The sequence below is a fragment of the Entelurus aequoreus genome, linkage group LG14, assembly GCF_033978785.1.
Source record: "Entelurus aequoreus isolate RoL-2023_Sb linkage group LG14, RoL_Eaeq_v1.1, whole genome shotgun sequence".
Lineage (NCBI taxonomy): Eukaryota > Metazoa > Chordata > Actinopteri > Syngnathiformes > Syngnathidae > Entelurus > Entelurus aequoreus.
The window spans coordinates 27,278,386-27,293,009 of record NC_084744.1 but is presented as its reverse complement, the minus strand read 5'-3'; the positions used below and the strand labels follow the sequence as shown (position 1 = coordinate 27,293,009).

Sequence of the window (14,624 nt, the reverse complement as noted above, 5' to 3'; positions counted from 1 at the left end):
ATAATATTAGAGTCAATAATTAGACAGGAACAAAAACAATATGAGAGCAACATGGGGCATCCTCAATAGCATTATTAAAAATGTCACTAAGAGGGATTACCTTCAATACTTCTCTGACGGAAACAAAAATAATGACATCATGAAGGAAGTAGTTGAAAGCTTCAATAATTAGTTTGTAAATACTGGACCAAAATTGGAGGAAATGATTCCAGACCCAGTTTTAACTGAGGACTATAATGACACCATAGATAGAAATCCCAACTCAATGTTCCTCAATAATGTGACACAGGAGGAAATTGTTACATTTTGGAAAAAAATGCAAATCTAAGACTTCATTCGATAGTAATGGAATTTATATGGAAACAATAAAAACGGTTATTTAAGAGATCTCAGGACCATTCATGTATATTAGTAACCTATCATTTCAAACAGGCAAATTCACAAACAAAATGAAAATAGCTAAAGTTGCACCAATTTATAAGACTGGAGACAAACACCAATTTACAAATTATAGACCTGTTTCTTTACTTCCATAACTTTCTATAATCATTGAAAAACTGTTCAGTAACAGATTAGAGAGTTCATAAACAAACATAGAATAATCGCTGAGAACCAATATGGATACACAGCTAATATTTCAACTTCGATGGCTTTTATTGAAATGACAGAAGAGATCACAAATGCAATAATAGTAAAAAATGTGCCGCAGCAGTGTTTATGGATCTAACTAAAGCATTTGACACAATTAATCACAATATTTTCATCACAATATTTTAATCCAAAAAATTGAACAGTATGGCATCAGAGGGTTGGTTTTTAACTGGATTAGAAGTTACTTAACCAACAGGAAACAATACGTGAAGCTGGGCGAACACACTTCTACAACACTAAATACCTCCTGTGGTGTACCCCAGGGATCAATACTAGGACCAAAACTGTTCACTCTATATATAAATGACATTTGTAAAGTTACAACATATTTAAAGTTAGTATTATTGTTCAGGAAAGAACACACAGAAGTTAATACAAATAATAATAGAATAAATGAACACAATAAGATGGTTTGACAAAAACAGACTATCTTTGAATCTCAGTCAAACTAAAATAATGCTATTTGGTAACAGTAGAAGGGAAAGTCAAACACAAATACAAATAGATGGAATAGAAATTGAAAGCGTAAATGAAACCAAATTTCTAGGTATAATGATTGATGATAAAATGAACTGGAAATCTCATATAAAAACTATACAACATAAAGTAGCAAGAAACACGGCAATAATGAATAAAGCCAAATATGTTGATATTCTCTACTGCTCGCTAGTGTTGCCATATGTGAGTTATTGTGTAGAAATATGGGAAATAACTACAAAAGTACACTTCATTCATTAACCGTGTTACAAAAAAGATCAGTTAGAATAATACATCATGTTGGATATAGAGAACATTCAAACCCTTTAATCATTGAATCGAAAATACTGCACAAAGCAAACTACAATCTGCGAGCCAAGAATATACAACAATTCTTCTCAACAAAAGAGGAGAAATTGTTAGGATCCGCTGCTCGGATCAGTTTGGTTACAGTTTAGTGTCACGTGTTTGTTTGTTTCTGTTGCCATGACGGCAGATTATGCTCAGCTGCCTCTGGTTAGTGTTCGAGACGCTCACCTGTTGTCCGGGCACTAATCAGAGGGCTATTTAGTCTTTGCCCGGGCCTCACTCGGTCTGGCTTCCTAATTTGCTTTCACGCAACAAGTAACGACCACTTTTGATTCCTGCTAGCTTTCAGGCTATGCTATTTTGCTTGCTAGCTCCCACGCTAGTCGTTTTTGTTTTTTCCTGTCCGATTTAGTTCCTGAATAAATAATTTTCCTACCTGCAAGCTGTGTCCGAGCCGTCTGCATCCTTGGGAGAACACCTCGCACCACGATGCGACCAGGTCGTTACAGAAATATAATCTTTGAGGAAAATGTAACTTAAAACATTTGTACGCACGTACAACACTTAAGACCTGCTGAATATTCTATTCTATTCTACTCAGTATATCAGTATGTGGAATTAAATGATTGAATGGATTAAGCAAAGAAATAAAACAATGTACTAATATAATCCACTTCAAGAAACTCCTCTAACTTAAAGTGTTTACAAAGTACAAAGAAGAAGAACCATGATAAACATTCTGAATTTATTTCATCCATCCATTCATTTTCTAGATACTCTTATTTATCTCACCATATGAAATATAACTTACTTCACTCATTACTTTTTATTTATTTTTAATGTTATTACTTATGGAGTATATTGTGAATAATTTGAGAACAGGAAGTGAACACAAGTTTTTGTAAACACAAACTCAAATTTAACGCCTCAATCTCAAAAAATTGTATGAAGTATATGACAAAGTATATGTAAAAAATAAAATATAAATAATACATTAATAAGTTGATAAAAGCATCACATTGAGTGACTAATATAAGTAATATTAATAATTAAGATAGAAAACAACACAATGAATAATAAAAAAAACAGGAGTTAAACATGATCAATAAAAAGCCTGATTAAAAAGGTGTGTCTTTAGCCCTTTTAAAAAAAATATCAACGGTCTCTGCAGTCCTGAGGCTCTCTGGCAGGCTGTTCCATAGGTGGGGGCCATAAGAGAATATAGGACCCACTCTCTGTCAAATAGCCAAAAACCCATCAATCAAAATGATTTATGACCTCTAAGCCACGCCCCCGGCTTCCGGTGTGATCAGTAGGTCACTGACAGTATGATTTGACCGATCAATCCATTAAAGATGATCATGTATTTTACAGTCTAATACTAACAGTCTGATTTGTCAGATGTCAATTGTTTGTTCTGAAAATATATGAAAGCTGTGTCTATGTCATCTCTATATATTTAATATATTTCATTCAACGCCTCTTCATTGTTGGAACTCTGAAAAAAATGGAGAGGGTACTATGTTAGGCATGTTAGTGTGTGTGTGTGTGTGGGTGTGTGTGTGTGTGTGTGTGTGCGTGTGTAGGTGTGCGCGTGCGCGTGCCCGCCCGCCCAGGAAAGATAGAAGAATGTCTTGTGCTACCATGAGGGTTTGTGTGGGCTCAGTCTTTTCCCTGCGTGCCACTTCAGAGTTGAAACTAACATATTATGAAAAGTCCTGTTTATTTCTAATAAAAGTCATTGTAATGTGTCCTGCAGACGTCTGTGAAGAACATCTTCTCTCTGAGCAACAGGTGTGGAGCTTCAGGATGGTGAAGGAGGAGCCACAGCCCTCTTACTTTAAAGAGGTAGACAAGGACCCACTCACCTCCCACTTTAAAGACGAAGAGAAGGTGCCAGAGACCCCACACTTTATAAAGAAAGTGAAGGATCCACTGACCCCCAACATTAAATGGAACAAGAAGGAACCACTGACCATCCACTTTAAAAAGGAAGAGGAGGCGCCACAGACCTCCCACGTTAAAGAAGAGGAGGTGGAACACAGCATCAGTCAGGAGGGAGATCATCTTGAAGGACTGGTGGAGTTCCCAGTGACTGGTGTCCCTGTGAAGAGTGAAGATGATGAGGTCAAAGGTGAAAGTGAGGAGAAGAGAGAGGCGGAGCCTCCAAGCAGCAGCTCAACACAACACATGACAACAGAAGCTGATGGAGACCACTGTGGAGGATCACAAGCAGACAAGCTCTTAGCTCCACTATCAGATAGTGAGGACACAACGTCACACTCTCCTGACACTGATGATGAAGACTCTAAAGATGATAAGACATGTCACACTGACAACACTCACTTGAAATGTTCTCACTGTGACAAAACCTTTAAAGACCATTGGCATCTGAAAAGATACACGAGAACACACACTGGAGAAAAACCTTTTCCCTGTTCAATCTGTGGTAAAGCTTTTGTACACAGTCACTATTTGAAAGTACATATGAGAACACACACTGGTGAAAAACCATGATTGTGCAGCACGCACAATCATGTGTGCTTACGGACTGTATCCCTTGCAGACTGTATTGATATCTATTGATATATAATGTAGGAACCAGAATATTAATAACAGAAAGAAACAACCCTTTTGTGTGAATGAGTGTGAATGAGTGTAAATGGGGGAGGGAGTTTTTTTGGGTTGGTGCACTAATTGTAAGTGTATCTTGTGTTTTTTATGTGGATTTAATAAAAAACCAAAACAAACCAAAAAAAAACCCGATACTGATAATAAAAAAAAAACGATACCGATAATTTCCCATATTACATTTTAACGCATTTATCGGCCGATAATATCGGCAGACCGATATTATCGGACATCTCTAATATATATATATATATATATATATATATATATATATATATATATATATATATATATATATATATATATAAATAAATACAAAAATTAAAAAAAACATACAAAATTAAAAAATACAATACAATACAAATACAATAAAAAGCTTAGTCACTCACCTATTTCTTTCTCCAGGGAAACTTTCTGCTGCTCTTCCTGCGACCACAAAGAGCGGTCCTAGTGCCCTCTACATGGTCCTAGTGCCCTCCACATGGTCCTAGTGCCTCCATGTACCCTAACCGCCATTAAACAGAAAACAAAGAAGAACGACGAAGCCAACTTGGAAGTGGTCCATTGAAAGGTTGCTAGCGCGACCTCCTGTACTGTAGAATGTAGTATGGACCATAGGACAGGACGAAGAAGTCCCGTTAAGAAGCTGTGGAGGCCTAAGATGCTCTACTAGTTTGCTGGAAATCCAAAGAAGACGAAGGAGTAAAAAGCAAAATGGCGTTTGACAGAGAAGGCCTAAACGTGGCCACTGGCCATTATTGTTTCTCTATTTGTATTTAGTGCATACATGTACGCATATATGTCGTGTAGTAGATGAAACATTGTTAGTCATTGTTTGTATCCGGATACATTAGTCTGAGCGCACTTTATGTGCTAGCTTAGCTTGCTAGTTAGCTTAGCTTGTTAGCTGCTAACAAAGAGACGCGGACGTTATCAACACATCGCTAAGTAGAGATCAAATGTGAGTGTCAAGTGTTGTGATTGTGTGAAAATGTGCGAAAGAACGATAGCAAAGTATGAGGAGGAACTTTGTCCAACAAAAGAGGAGAAGGAGCGACAACATTAACTACAGGACGCTGTTTTCAAGAAACATCAAGTTGTGTTACACAGAACAGGTTTGTTTACTTCTTACTCTCACATCTTTACTAACTTTATATTTCATTATTAACACTTTTTTTCCAATAGGAAGATGCTTTGTCTTGTGGGGATGATGCAATGCTTTGATTTAGATTCTTCATGAAAACGAGACAGTTTGAGGTTGATGTTCCTCTCAGTTTGTAACAATGTGTGATTGATTGATTGATTGAAGGACTTATGAGAAGTTTGCATAGGAAAGGGTACAGTTTCATCACGGTACACATTCACTGCTACAAGAAAGCCTGAGCTGGTTTCAGTTGAAATATTTTTTTTAAACTCACACAGAACACAGTACTATGTACGAAGTTGACAAAAATACTGCAAGAAAGTAAATTAAAATAAAATAAAAGTAAAAAAAACTTTGTCTATTTCCAGTTACGAGTAGCCACAACCTGTATTGTCTTTTCAAAGCGACTTTGGAGGAAGTAAGGGATTTACACTCCTTTATGACTATTGATAGGAAGATCCACATTTTGGTGGTATAGCAGGCAAACTAATTAGAAACTTTTTTGGAGTGAAATCTGGGTTTAATTTGATTTGTACAACTTCTGGTGTTATAATGGTGAACATATTTTATATTTTTGAAGTATCTAGACAGGTACATGGGTATTTTAGTGGTATGGTGTATCTTGTACACCAGACCAATTGCAAGAAGCTGTACTCTGTCGGCCACCAAGAGCGTTTAGGAAATGGTTGGCGGAAATGTGAGTCCTAGATGGACGGTTGAGTAGAAGCCCGATCATTTTGTTTTGGGCTGTCTAGAGTTTGTTTTTCAGGGCTTTTAAGGCGTCACGGTACCAAACATGAACTCCGTAGTCAAAGTGGGGTTAAATTAGTGCTTGTGTTAGAGTCTTACATGTATTTCTACACACCAGCGGGGCGATCCTACTATGTAAGAACAGAATTTGTCAGTTGATTCTTTGACTACCTTATTAATCATTTTTTCACTGGAGAAATTAGTCTCTACGATGCAGCCAAGATAGGTAATCTCATTTTTGTTTGTTATAATATTGTCACCCACTTTGACTGTGAAGTTATCTACTTTTTTGAGGTTAGGAATTGACCCAAAGACCTGTGTACTTGCAAGTACCAGCGTGAGTCTTAATTTGCCAGTTTGTCATTGCCTTGCTAATCTATGTCTTGAGGATTGTAGTTTTGCTTGTTTAGTGGCCGTCAGCCTCGGTTCTGTTCTTTATGGGTACAGAAAATGATGGAATGATCACTTAAGCCGCCTACAGTAGTTCCACTTGTGGTGATCTTAGACTGGTCAGAAGTAACAACGAGGTCTATGATGGTTTAAAAGGACTCACTCACCCTGGTAGTTTGCTTAATGAGCTAAGTGAGGCAATGTTGGTGGCACAGCTTAGTGAAGGTTTTAAAAATGGGTGCATCCTTTCAGGACATATCTGTGTTCCAGTCCCCAAGAAGATGTAAACCTGCATCAACATGTTTACACAAAACTCACACAGTCACTAAATACATTTTATACTGTAATCAAATCTAATTTAAGTTGTTATTTTACTTCCTGATTCTAACATACATGCATCAATAAGTGAAAGTAAACATTAATTTTCAATAACCAAAGTAGTCAACACTTGATTTATTAAAAGAACATAAAGGTGACTGACTTTCCTTCAGCGTGTCATAGATGGTCTCCAATTCCTAAAGAGGAATTGTTGATGGAGATACTCCATAAAACAGCACATAGTAAAACATGTTTTGGTAAAAGTTTTTTTTGGCCCAGCCAACAAAATGACCATAAAAAAGTATTTTGCATGCATGATGACAAAAACCTACTATTTAGGTGATTTTGTCATTTTAAATTTTTTATTTCCATGATATTGAAGTTATGGTAATGACTATGTCACTACAAGATTGTGGTTGAGTTTAGATAGAAAGTTTAGGTGTCATAGACCAAATACAGAATACAATATTTACACACTTTACATCAGTGAGTGTAAAGTTAAGAATGTATCAATCAATGCTGCCTCGTACTTAGAAACAACTTTTCAAAATGACCCCCATCAAATTTCCAAGTCGGTTTTTGTACTCACTGTACCACTTTTGAATACATTTTAGGAAAAAAGGTGGTATTTCCCATGTTTTTATTGTTGTTTTTTTTTGCTATACACGCTTTTAACACAACACACAAAACAACACAAATAATGTCATTGTGTTAACAGTGTCAGTCCAAAACTATTTATATTCTCTCTTTATCTTATTTACTTATTTACCCAACAGACGTCCAGCAGCCCCCCCACATGAAAGAGGAAGAGGAGGATCCACAGCCCCCCCACATGAAAGAGGAAGAGGAGGAAGTGTGGATCACTCAGGAGGGAGAGTGTCTTCTAAGGCAGGAGGAGGATGACGTCACCAAGTTTCCACTGACTGTTGTCTCTGTGAAGACTGAAGAGCATGAAGACAAACCACCTGAGTCCTCACAGCTTCATCACAGTCCAAGTAAGCACAACATCCACATATCATTTTATTCTCAGGGCATTCAATCCATCACAACTGGACTGTTCACTTTGTCTTAGAAGACGTTTGTCCTCTCATCCAAGTAGGCTTCATCACTTCATGCTCATAGACTCCAAGTCTTAAATCTAATCACTGGAATTTAGAGGGGAACTGCACTTTTTGGGGGTATTTTTAGGGGCGGTATGGCGTAGTGGGTAGAGCAACCGTGCCAGAAACCTGAGGGTTGCAGGTTCGCTCCCCGCCTCTTACCATCCAAAATCGCTGCCGTTGTGTCCTTGGGCAGGACACTTCACCCTTGCCCCCGGTGCCGCTCACACCGGAGAATGAATGATGAATGAATGAGTTGTAAATATGAATGATGGGTTCTCACTTCTCTGTGAAGCGCTTTGAGTGTCTAGAAAAAGCGCTATATAAATCTAATCCATTATTATTATTATTATTATTTTTCTATCATTTACAATCATTATAAAAGACATGACGATGGATATATATATTTTTTTAAATCACATACTAACTCATAAATGTAAATACAAGTCCACTTGCAATGGAGCCAATGGGAGGTCCTCTATAACAGTGGTTCTCAAATGGGGGTACGCGTACCCCTGGGGGTACTTGAAGGTATGCCAAGGGGTACGTGAGATTGTTTTAAAATGTCTGTCAAAAAGAACTGTGAAAAGAAATGCAACAATGCAATATTCAGTGTTGACAGCTAGATTTTTTGTGGACACGTTCCATAAATATTGATGTTAAAGATTTCTTTTTTTGTGAAGAAATGTTTAGAATTAAGTTCATGAATCCAGATCGATCTCTATTACAATCCCCAAAGAGGGCACTTTAAGTTGATGATTACTTCTATGTGTAGAAATCTTTATTTATAATTGAATCACTTGTTTATTTTTCAACAAGTTTTTAGTTATTTTTATATATTTTTTTCCGAATAGTTCAAGAAAGACCACTACAAATGAGCAATATTTTGCACTGTTATACAATTTAATAAATCAGAAACTGATGACATAGTGCTGTATTTTACTTCTTTATCTCTTTTATTCAACCAAAAATGCTTTGCTCTGATTAGGGGGTACTTGAATTAAAAAAATGTTCGCAGGGGGTACATCACTGAAAAAATGTTGAGAACCACTGCTCTATAACATCCAAAAAGCGCCAACAATACTCCATTTGCATTTCGTGGCTTGAATACCAACCAAGTATTAGTGATATTGTTATTATAAGTGCTAACGCAGACAAACTATTTATAGCTTGTGTGTCTATGTTGACATCACTGGCTGGTGAGCTCCTTCCTCACCTCGGTGCTGGTGAAAGATTATTCCAGATCATGAATCATGCCTCTCACCTGGATAGTAGAAGGATGAGGACGTACTCTGACAAGTTGGTACCGTTTGACAGCCAATTTAGACCCGGCAATGGCAAACGACACAAAAAGATGCTTGGCTTCACCCCCCTCTTCTGTGTGACGATTATGAATCATTCTTTATCTAAATGGGAATATAACAAGATTATATCAGTCTGCGTCATAGTGACAGCAGACCTTGTACAGTAGGTGATATGTTTTGTTTGTTTGTTGGCTCTCATGAATTCTGTAGTGTGTAATATTCAGTGATCTTGTTAAAAAAACGAACGTTGTGATGTGTTTTTGAAATTAATGCGCTAATGAACAAAAATATGTAAATACATATATTTACGTGGCTCACCTTCGACAGCGTCTTCTCCCCGTCATCTTTGTTGTAGCGGTGTAGCGCACAAGGACGGGAGTGGAAGAAGTGTCAAAAGATGGAGCTAACTGTTTTAATGACATTCTGACTTTACTTAAATCAACAACGGAGCAGCATCTCCTCATCCATGGCTCCCTAGTGCAACAACAACATTGGAAATGTGTCCCGTAAAAAACCGTACGACCGGAAGTCTCTAATAACTAAAGTTCCTTGGGTGAATAATGTAAACTCACTACACCGGTATGTTTTAGTGCTTTACTGACAGAATTTTACACTACTTTATATTAGAAATGGCAACAGCAGAGGGTGAATGTTCCGTAACAAGAAGATAGAGGAAAAAGAAGAAGAATATCGATTATGGCATCGGCACGGACGTGCGCAAATTTTCAGGACTTCTGCAGATCTCAAATACAGATCAGCAGGTACCAGAAGGTAGGAAAAGTTGGTTTTGCATGGTTTTGCATAATATTGTGAAACAAAACGCCAGATAATATGTCTGCTACGGGTGCCGTTTTGCGGTCCTTATACACACACCATAGTAATACTTGTATCTCTGACTAGGGTAGCCGTAATGGGCCGACAATCCGTCAAGCGGTGCGGCTTCAAAGTCGTACTAAAACATTTTGACAGATTTTTGAGTGCCGTGTGTAATGTTCTTTATTTTCAATGGAACATAAAAAGTTTAGTTGTTTAATGGCGTCATATTGCAGTCTACAGGTATCTCTTATGTGTGACTACCATCTACTGGTCACACTTATCATTACACCATGTACTAAATAAAATTGCTTCGAGGTCGGTAAGAACAACCAGAATTATGCCGTACATTAGGCGCACCGAGTTTTGAGAAAATGAAAGTATTATAAGTGCGTCTTATAGTCCAAATATACGGTACATGAACAAAGTGAGCCTCTTGTCAGTCATTCACAATCTTTGTTTCGGCTACTTGCAATTCTTCTCCACACGTTTTCCTGTGTGCAGTAGTGTTGAAGACACTCGCTTTCATGTTGGAGATGGAACTAGTCATTTTAATACAACGCTGAATTTTAATGTACACATTGCTTTGAAACTGTAGGAAAATAATTGTTATTCAAGTCCTTGTATCCGCTGGTAAATGATACAGGCCCCCATATAGCTGCCGGGGGAAATGCCTGTTGTATGATTCTTTCATTTTGGGCTTTTTAGAATCAGCATCTCTTTGTCCATTTGTGTCAAGAAGGTGATATTAGGTCTGAAAACCTTTTGACAAGTTGACTTCATGTCCATTAGGACTTTTCAAAATGTAGAATACCATCCGCCTTAAACAGAATATTCTACTGTGAAAGTAAACTGGATAATTCATTTTGTGTTTATGCATGACTTCGTGTCCCACATGAGCAGATTTTAGCTCAATTGAATCGCCTTGTTGTGTCGAGCACTAAATATAAAAGCCAGGCGGTGGAAACTGACACATTGACTTAAAAAAAACAAAAAATGGAACGAGTCTGTCGCCGTGGCGCCACCATTCCACGTCCAGTGGAAATCCCCGGGTACACTTACAAATGTTGCTTGGTGAGATAAATGACGTAACCATACTCAGGATTCAAGGCACGAAGCAAAAGGAAATACACTTTCAACCCACAGCACTCGCAGTGAGCGAACTCGACCACAAGATGGCGTCATAGCAGAGACAACAATACAGAATACAGATTTACACTGTAAACAACCTAATCTTTTCTCCAAGTTTATACATCAGTAACTGACAATAAAATCACAGGGGAAGCTGGAGCCTATCCCAGCTGCACTCAGGCAGAAGGGAATTTATGGCAATATAGATTTTAGGCCATTTTGCCCACCCCTTGTAAAAAGTGGTCTTCTTTTCCTGTGAATAATGTTGTAAAGAGCAGTGTGTTTGTTTTCAGGCCAATTCATATACTAACTTGTTATTTTAGTACATGTAAATGTACTGATTGCCTCATGTGACTGAGCAAATCTGGACATTTCTCAAGCATGTTTGTCATTTTGTGTCCTGCAGACGTCTGTGAAGAACAAGTTCTGCCTGAAAAACAGGAGTGTAGCTTCAGGATGGTGAAGGAGGATCCATCAAAGAGGAAGACCAGGCGCCACGGACCCCCTGGCATCTCTTTTTCCTCTTTGACACAGACCCTTCCCTGTAAAAAGGAAGAGGAAGACTCACTGACACCCCACATTAAAGAGGAAGAGGAGGAACACGACATCAATCAGGAGGGAGATGATATTGAAAGACCGGTGGAGTTCCCAGCGATTGGTGTCCCTGTGAAGAGTGAAGATGATGAGGTCAAAGGTGAAAGTGAGGAGAAGAGAGAGGCGGAGCCTCCAAGCAGCAGCTCAACACAACACATGACAACAGAAGCTGATGGAGACCACTGTGGAGGATCACAAGCAGACAAGCTCTTAGCTCCACTATCAGATAGTGAGGACACAACGTCACACCCTCCTGACACTGATGATGAAGACTCTAAAGATGATAAGACATGTCACACTGACAACACTCACTTCAAATGTTCTCACTGTGACAAAACCTTTAAATACCACTGTCATCTGAAAAGACACATGAGAATACACACTGGAGAGAAACTATTTTCTTGTTCAATCTGTGGCTTATCTTTTACAAGAAAGCAAACTATGATAGATCACACGAGAACACACACCGGAGAAAAACCTTTTGCTTGTTCAATCTGTGGCTTATCTTTTACAAGGAAGGAAAGTATGAAAGAACACACAAGAACACACACTGGAGAAAAACCGTTTTCTTGTTCAATCTGTGGCTTATCTTTTACAAGGAAGGAAAATATGAAAGAGCACACAAGAACACACAAAGGGGAAAAACCTTTTTCGTGTTCTGTGTGTGATTCAAGGTATGTACGAAGTCGAGATTTGAAAAAACACCTGAAAAGACACACTGGGGAAGACGTTTTTAAATGTTCTGTGTGTAATTCAAATTTTGTCCGAGGTGAACATTTGAAAATCCACATGAGAACACACACTGGAGAAAAACCTTTTTCTTGTTCAATCTGTGGCTTATCTTTTACAAGGAAGGTCAATTTGAAAGATCACACAAGAACACACACTGGAGAAAAACCTTTTTCTTGTTCAATCTGCGGCTTATCTTTTACAAGGAAGGCCAGTTTGAAAGATCACACAAGAACACACACTGGAGAAAAACCTTTTTCCTGTTCAATGTGTGATTCAAGTTTTGCACGAAGTCGAGATTTAAAAAGTCACATGAGAAAACACACTGGAGAAAAAGTGTTGAGTTGCAGTGTGTGTGATGAAAGATTCTCTCATGAGTACCAACTTAACAAACACAAGTGTGCTGGTGAGAACAGCAGCAGTAAAATAGAAAAGCGCTCGGCAGACCTCCACCAGGCCAAATCTCCCAGTAGTAAAGAATCCTTCAAAAGAAGGCTGAATCCAACTGATGATCAGGATCAACACCCAAATCTAATCACTTGTTCCTTATCCCATTTCTGACATGTCCTGAAAGTTTCATTAGCATCTAACTATACTTGTTTTGTTATGATTCCCCAACTAAATGACAATCAAACAAACCCCAAATCACTTTTAGTTACTTTTCAATCACTTCAATCACAAACATGTAAATATGTTTCTTAGTTACACATCCTGGAAAACAACATCCACACAACAGTTTATATTTATTATTCATTCTTACTTATATTTTTAGTCGTGTACTAGCACATTAATGTGTACTTCTGCTAATATTTAAGAAGTGATTATGATGTTATGGTTCAGTGTGCCCCTTCACAGGCTTGCTGTCTCCAAAACAAGTCTCCACCATGGTGGTGCCAGCAGTCCTACTACTTGTACTTGTACACTATACAATATAATTATGCACACCTTTTGTAAGATAGGCATTTTTGTTTGTACTAGCAATTTGAAACCAGCGCTGTATCCTTTGTATGTGACCTTGTATAATAAAATGTCTGTCTTTTATGACTAATGATTTGATTCTTTGAGATGTTTTAACAAAAATAAAAGTATATTATTTCAATTGGTGCCGTGACCCAGATTGACTGACACTGAGGACTCGAAATGTGTTATTTTGCAGGAAGATCTAGGCCTCTATTGGACTCAGTTTGTGCGATTAATCAAAGTTTATTGATAAAGACTTTAACCACAGGTGCCTCGAAGGGCTGCATGAACCACAAAGACATCACTGGTCTGATGTCATGTCTCACAACGGTCGTTAATGACTTTGAGATGGTCCTCCTTGTGAGTCATGAAGCACATTGTCATCAGCGAAAGAGCCTTGAAGATTACTTTTTCTTGTGTGTTTGTCTTTGCAGTGAAACGTCTCAGATCAAACATGGATCCGTCTTGGCGGTATCTGATGTAGACGCCAATGTCAAGGTCCTTGATAGCATGGAGGATGACTTGTGTGAAGAAGAGGTTGAAGGTTGACACCATTACTGATCTTAAAGGTGCCAGTATAGTTGCCGTTTGAGAGGACCTGACCAATCATGTGATCGTGAGAGAGCCTTATCAACATTGTGAACTTTTCTGGGCCGCCCAATTTTGCCAACATAGACCAGAGTGCTTCACGATTCACTGTGTCAAAAGCCTTGGTTAGGTCCACAAATACCTACAGGTGCATCTGTTGCGCAATACACTTTTCTGGGAGTTTGGGTTTCACAAATAACAGGTTAACAGTGATTCTGCATGGACAGAAACCACATTGTGCTTCTGGGAGGCGATTCTCAGAAATGACATCCGTTAGGCTGTTTTAGCAGGACACGAGCTCGGCTCTTTCCAGCAATAGAGTGAAGCGGTATACCTCTGTAGTTAACCACAATCCAACTTTCTGTCCTTTTTTTAAACATAATGTGACAAGGTCAGGCTACGTATCTCCTTTGCCCCAAATGGTTAACAGGATATTGCGAAATGCCTTGAAGCCTGTGGGTCCTAAGGCTTTGTACACTTGTACAGGTATGCCATTCTGAACTGGTGCTTTACCACAGCGTGTCTGGTCCATGGCAGTTCTCACTTCCCTCCAGTAGGAGGGATGTACAAGCACACCTGAGTTGGCTTTTGTGGTATCTGTTGTAATGCCTCTTGGTCAAAAGAATGTGGTCTGTTGAGGAACTAACTAAAGAGTTATTCCCAACGCCCACTGATACAAGATTTGCTCTTTAATTTGGTGGATGCATCAACAGAGAGAGGGTGTGCAGTGCCCTC

The 14,624-nt window shown here is 38.4% G+C and overlaps 2 protein-coding genes across 2 annotated transcripts in view; one reads left to right on the top strand and one right to left on the bottom strand.

The window, feature by feature from the left end:
- The window catches only part of LOC133664592 (oocyte zinc finger protein XlCOF6-like), a 225,970-nt gene that overhangs the window by 129,122 nt on the left and 82,224 nt on the right, over window positions 1-14,624 (bottom strand). The gene's annotated exons all lie outside the window — the stretch shown is intronic.
- Window positions 4,486-13,385, top strand: LOC133664627 (oocyte zinc finger protein XlCOF22-like). The gene is made up of 3 exons (XM_062069417.1): window positions 4,486-5,183; window positions 7,447-7,665; window positions 11,425-13,385. Exons 2-3 carry the CDS (start codon window positions 7,467-7,469, stop codon window positions 12,900-12,902), a joined length of 1,677 nt encoding a protein of 558 aa, XP_061925401.1. The 5' UTR covers window positions 4,486-5,183; window positions 7,447-7,466; the 3' UTR covers window positions 12,903-13,385.

What these genes read in the sequence shown, in the direction of transcription:
- LOC133664627 (XM_062069417.1), top strand. Translation starts at nt 7,467, where the DNA reads ATGAAAGAGGAAGAGGAGGATCCACAGCCCCCCCACATGAAAGAGGAA. An exon ending in ACAGCTTCATCACAGTCCAA is followed by an intron (nt 7,666 to 11,424) that starts GTAAGCACAACA and finishes TGTGTCCTGCAG; the next exon opens with ACGTCTGTGAAGAACAAGTT.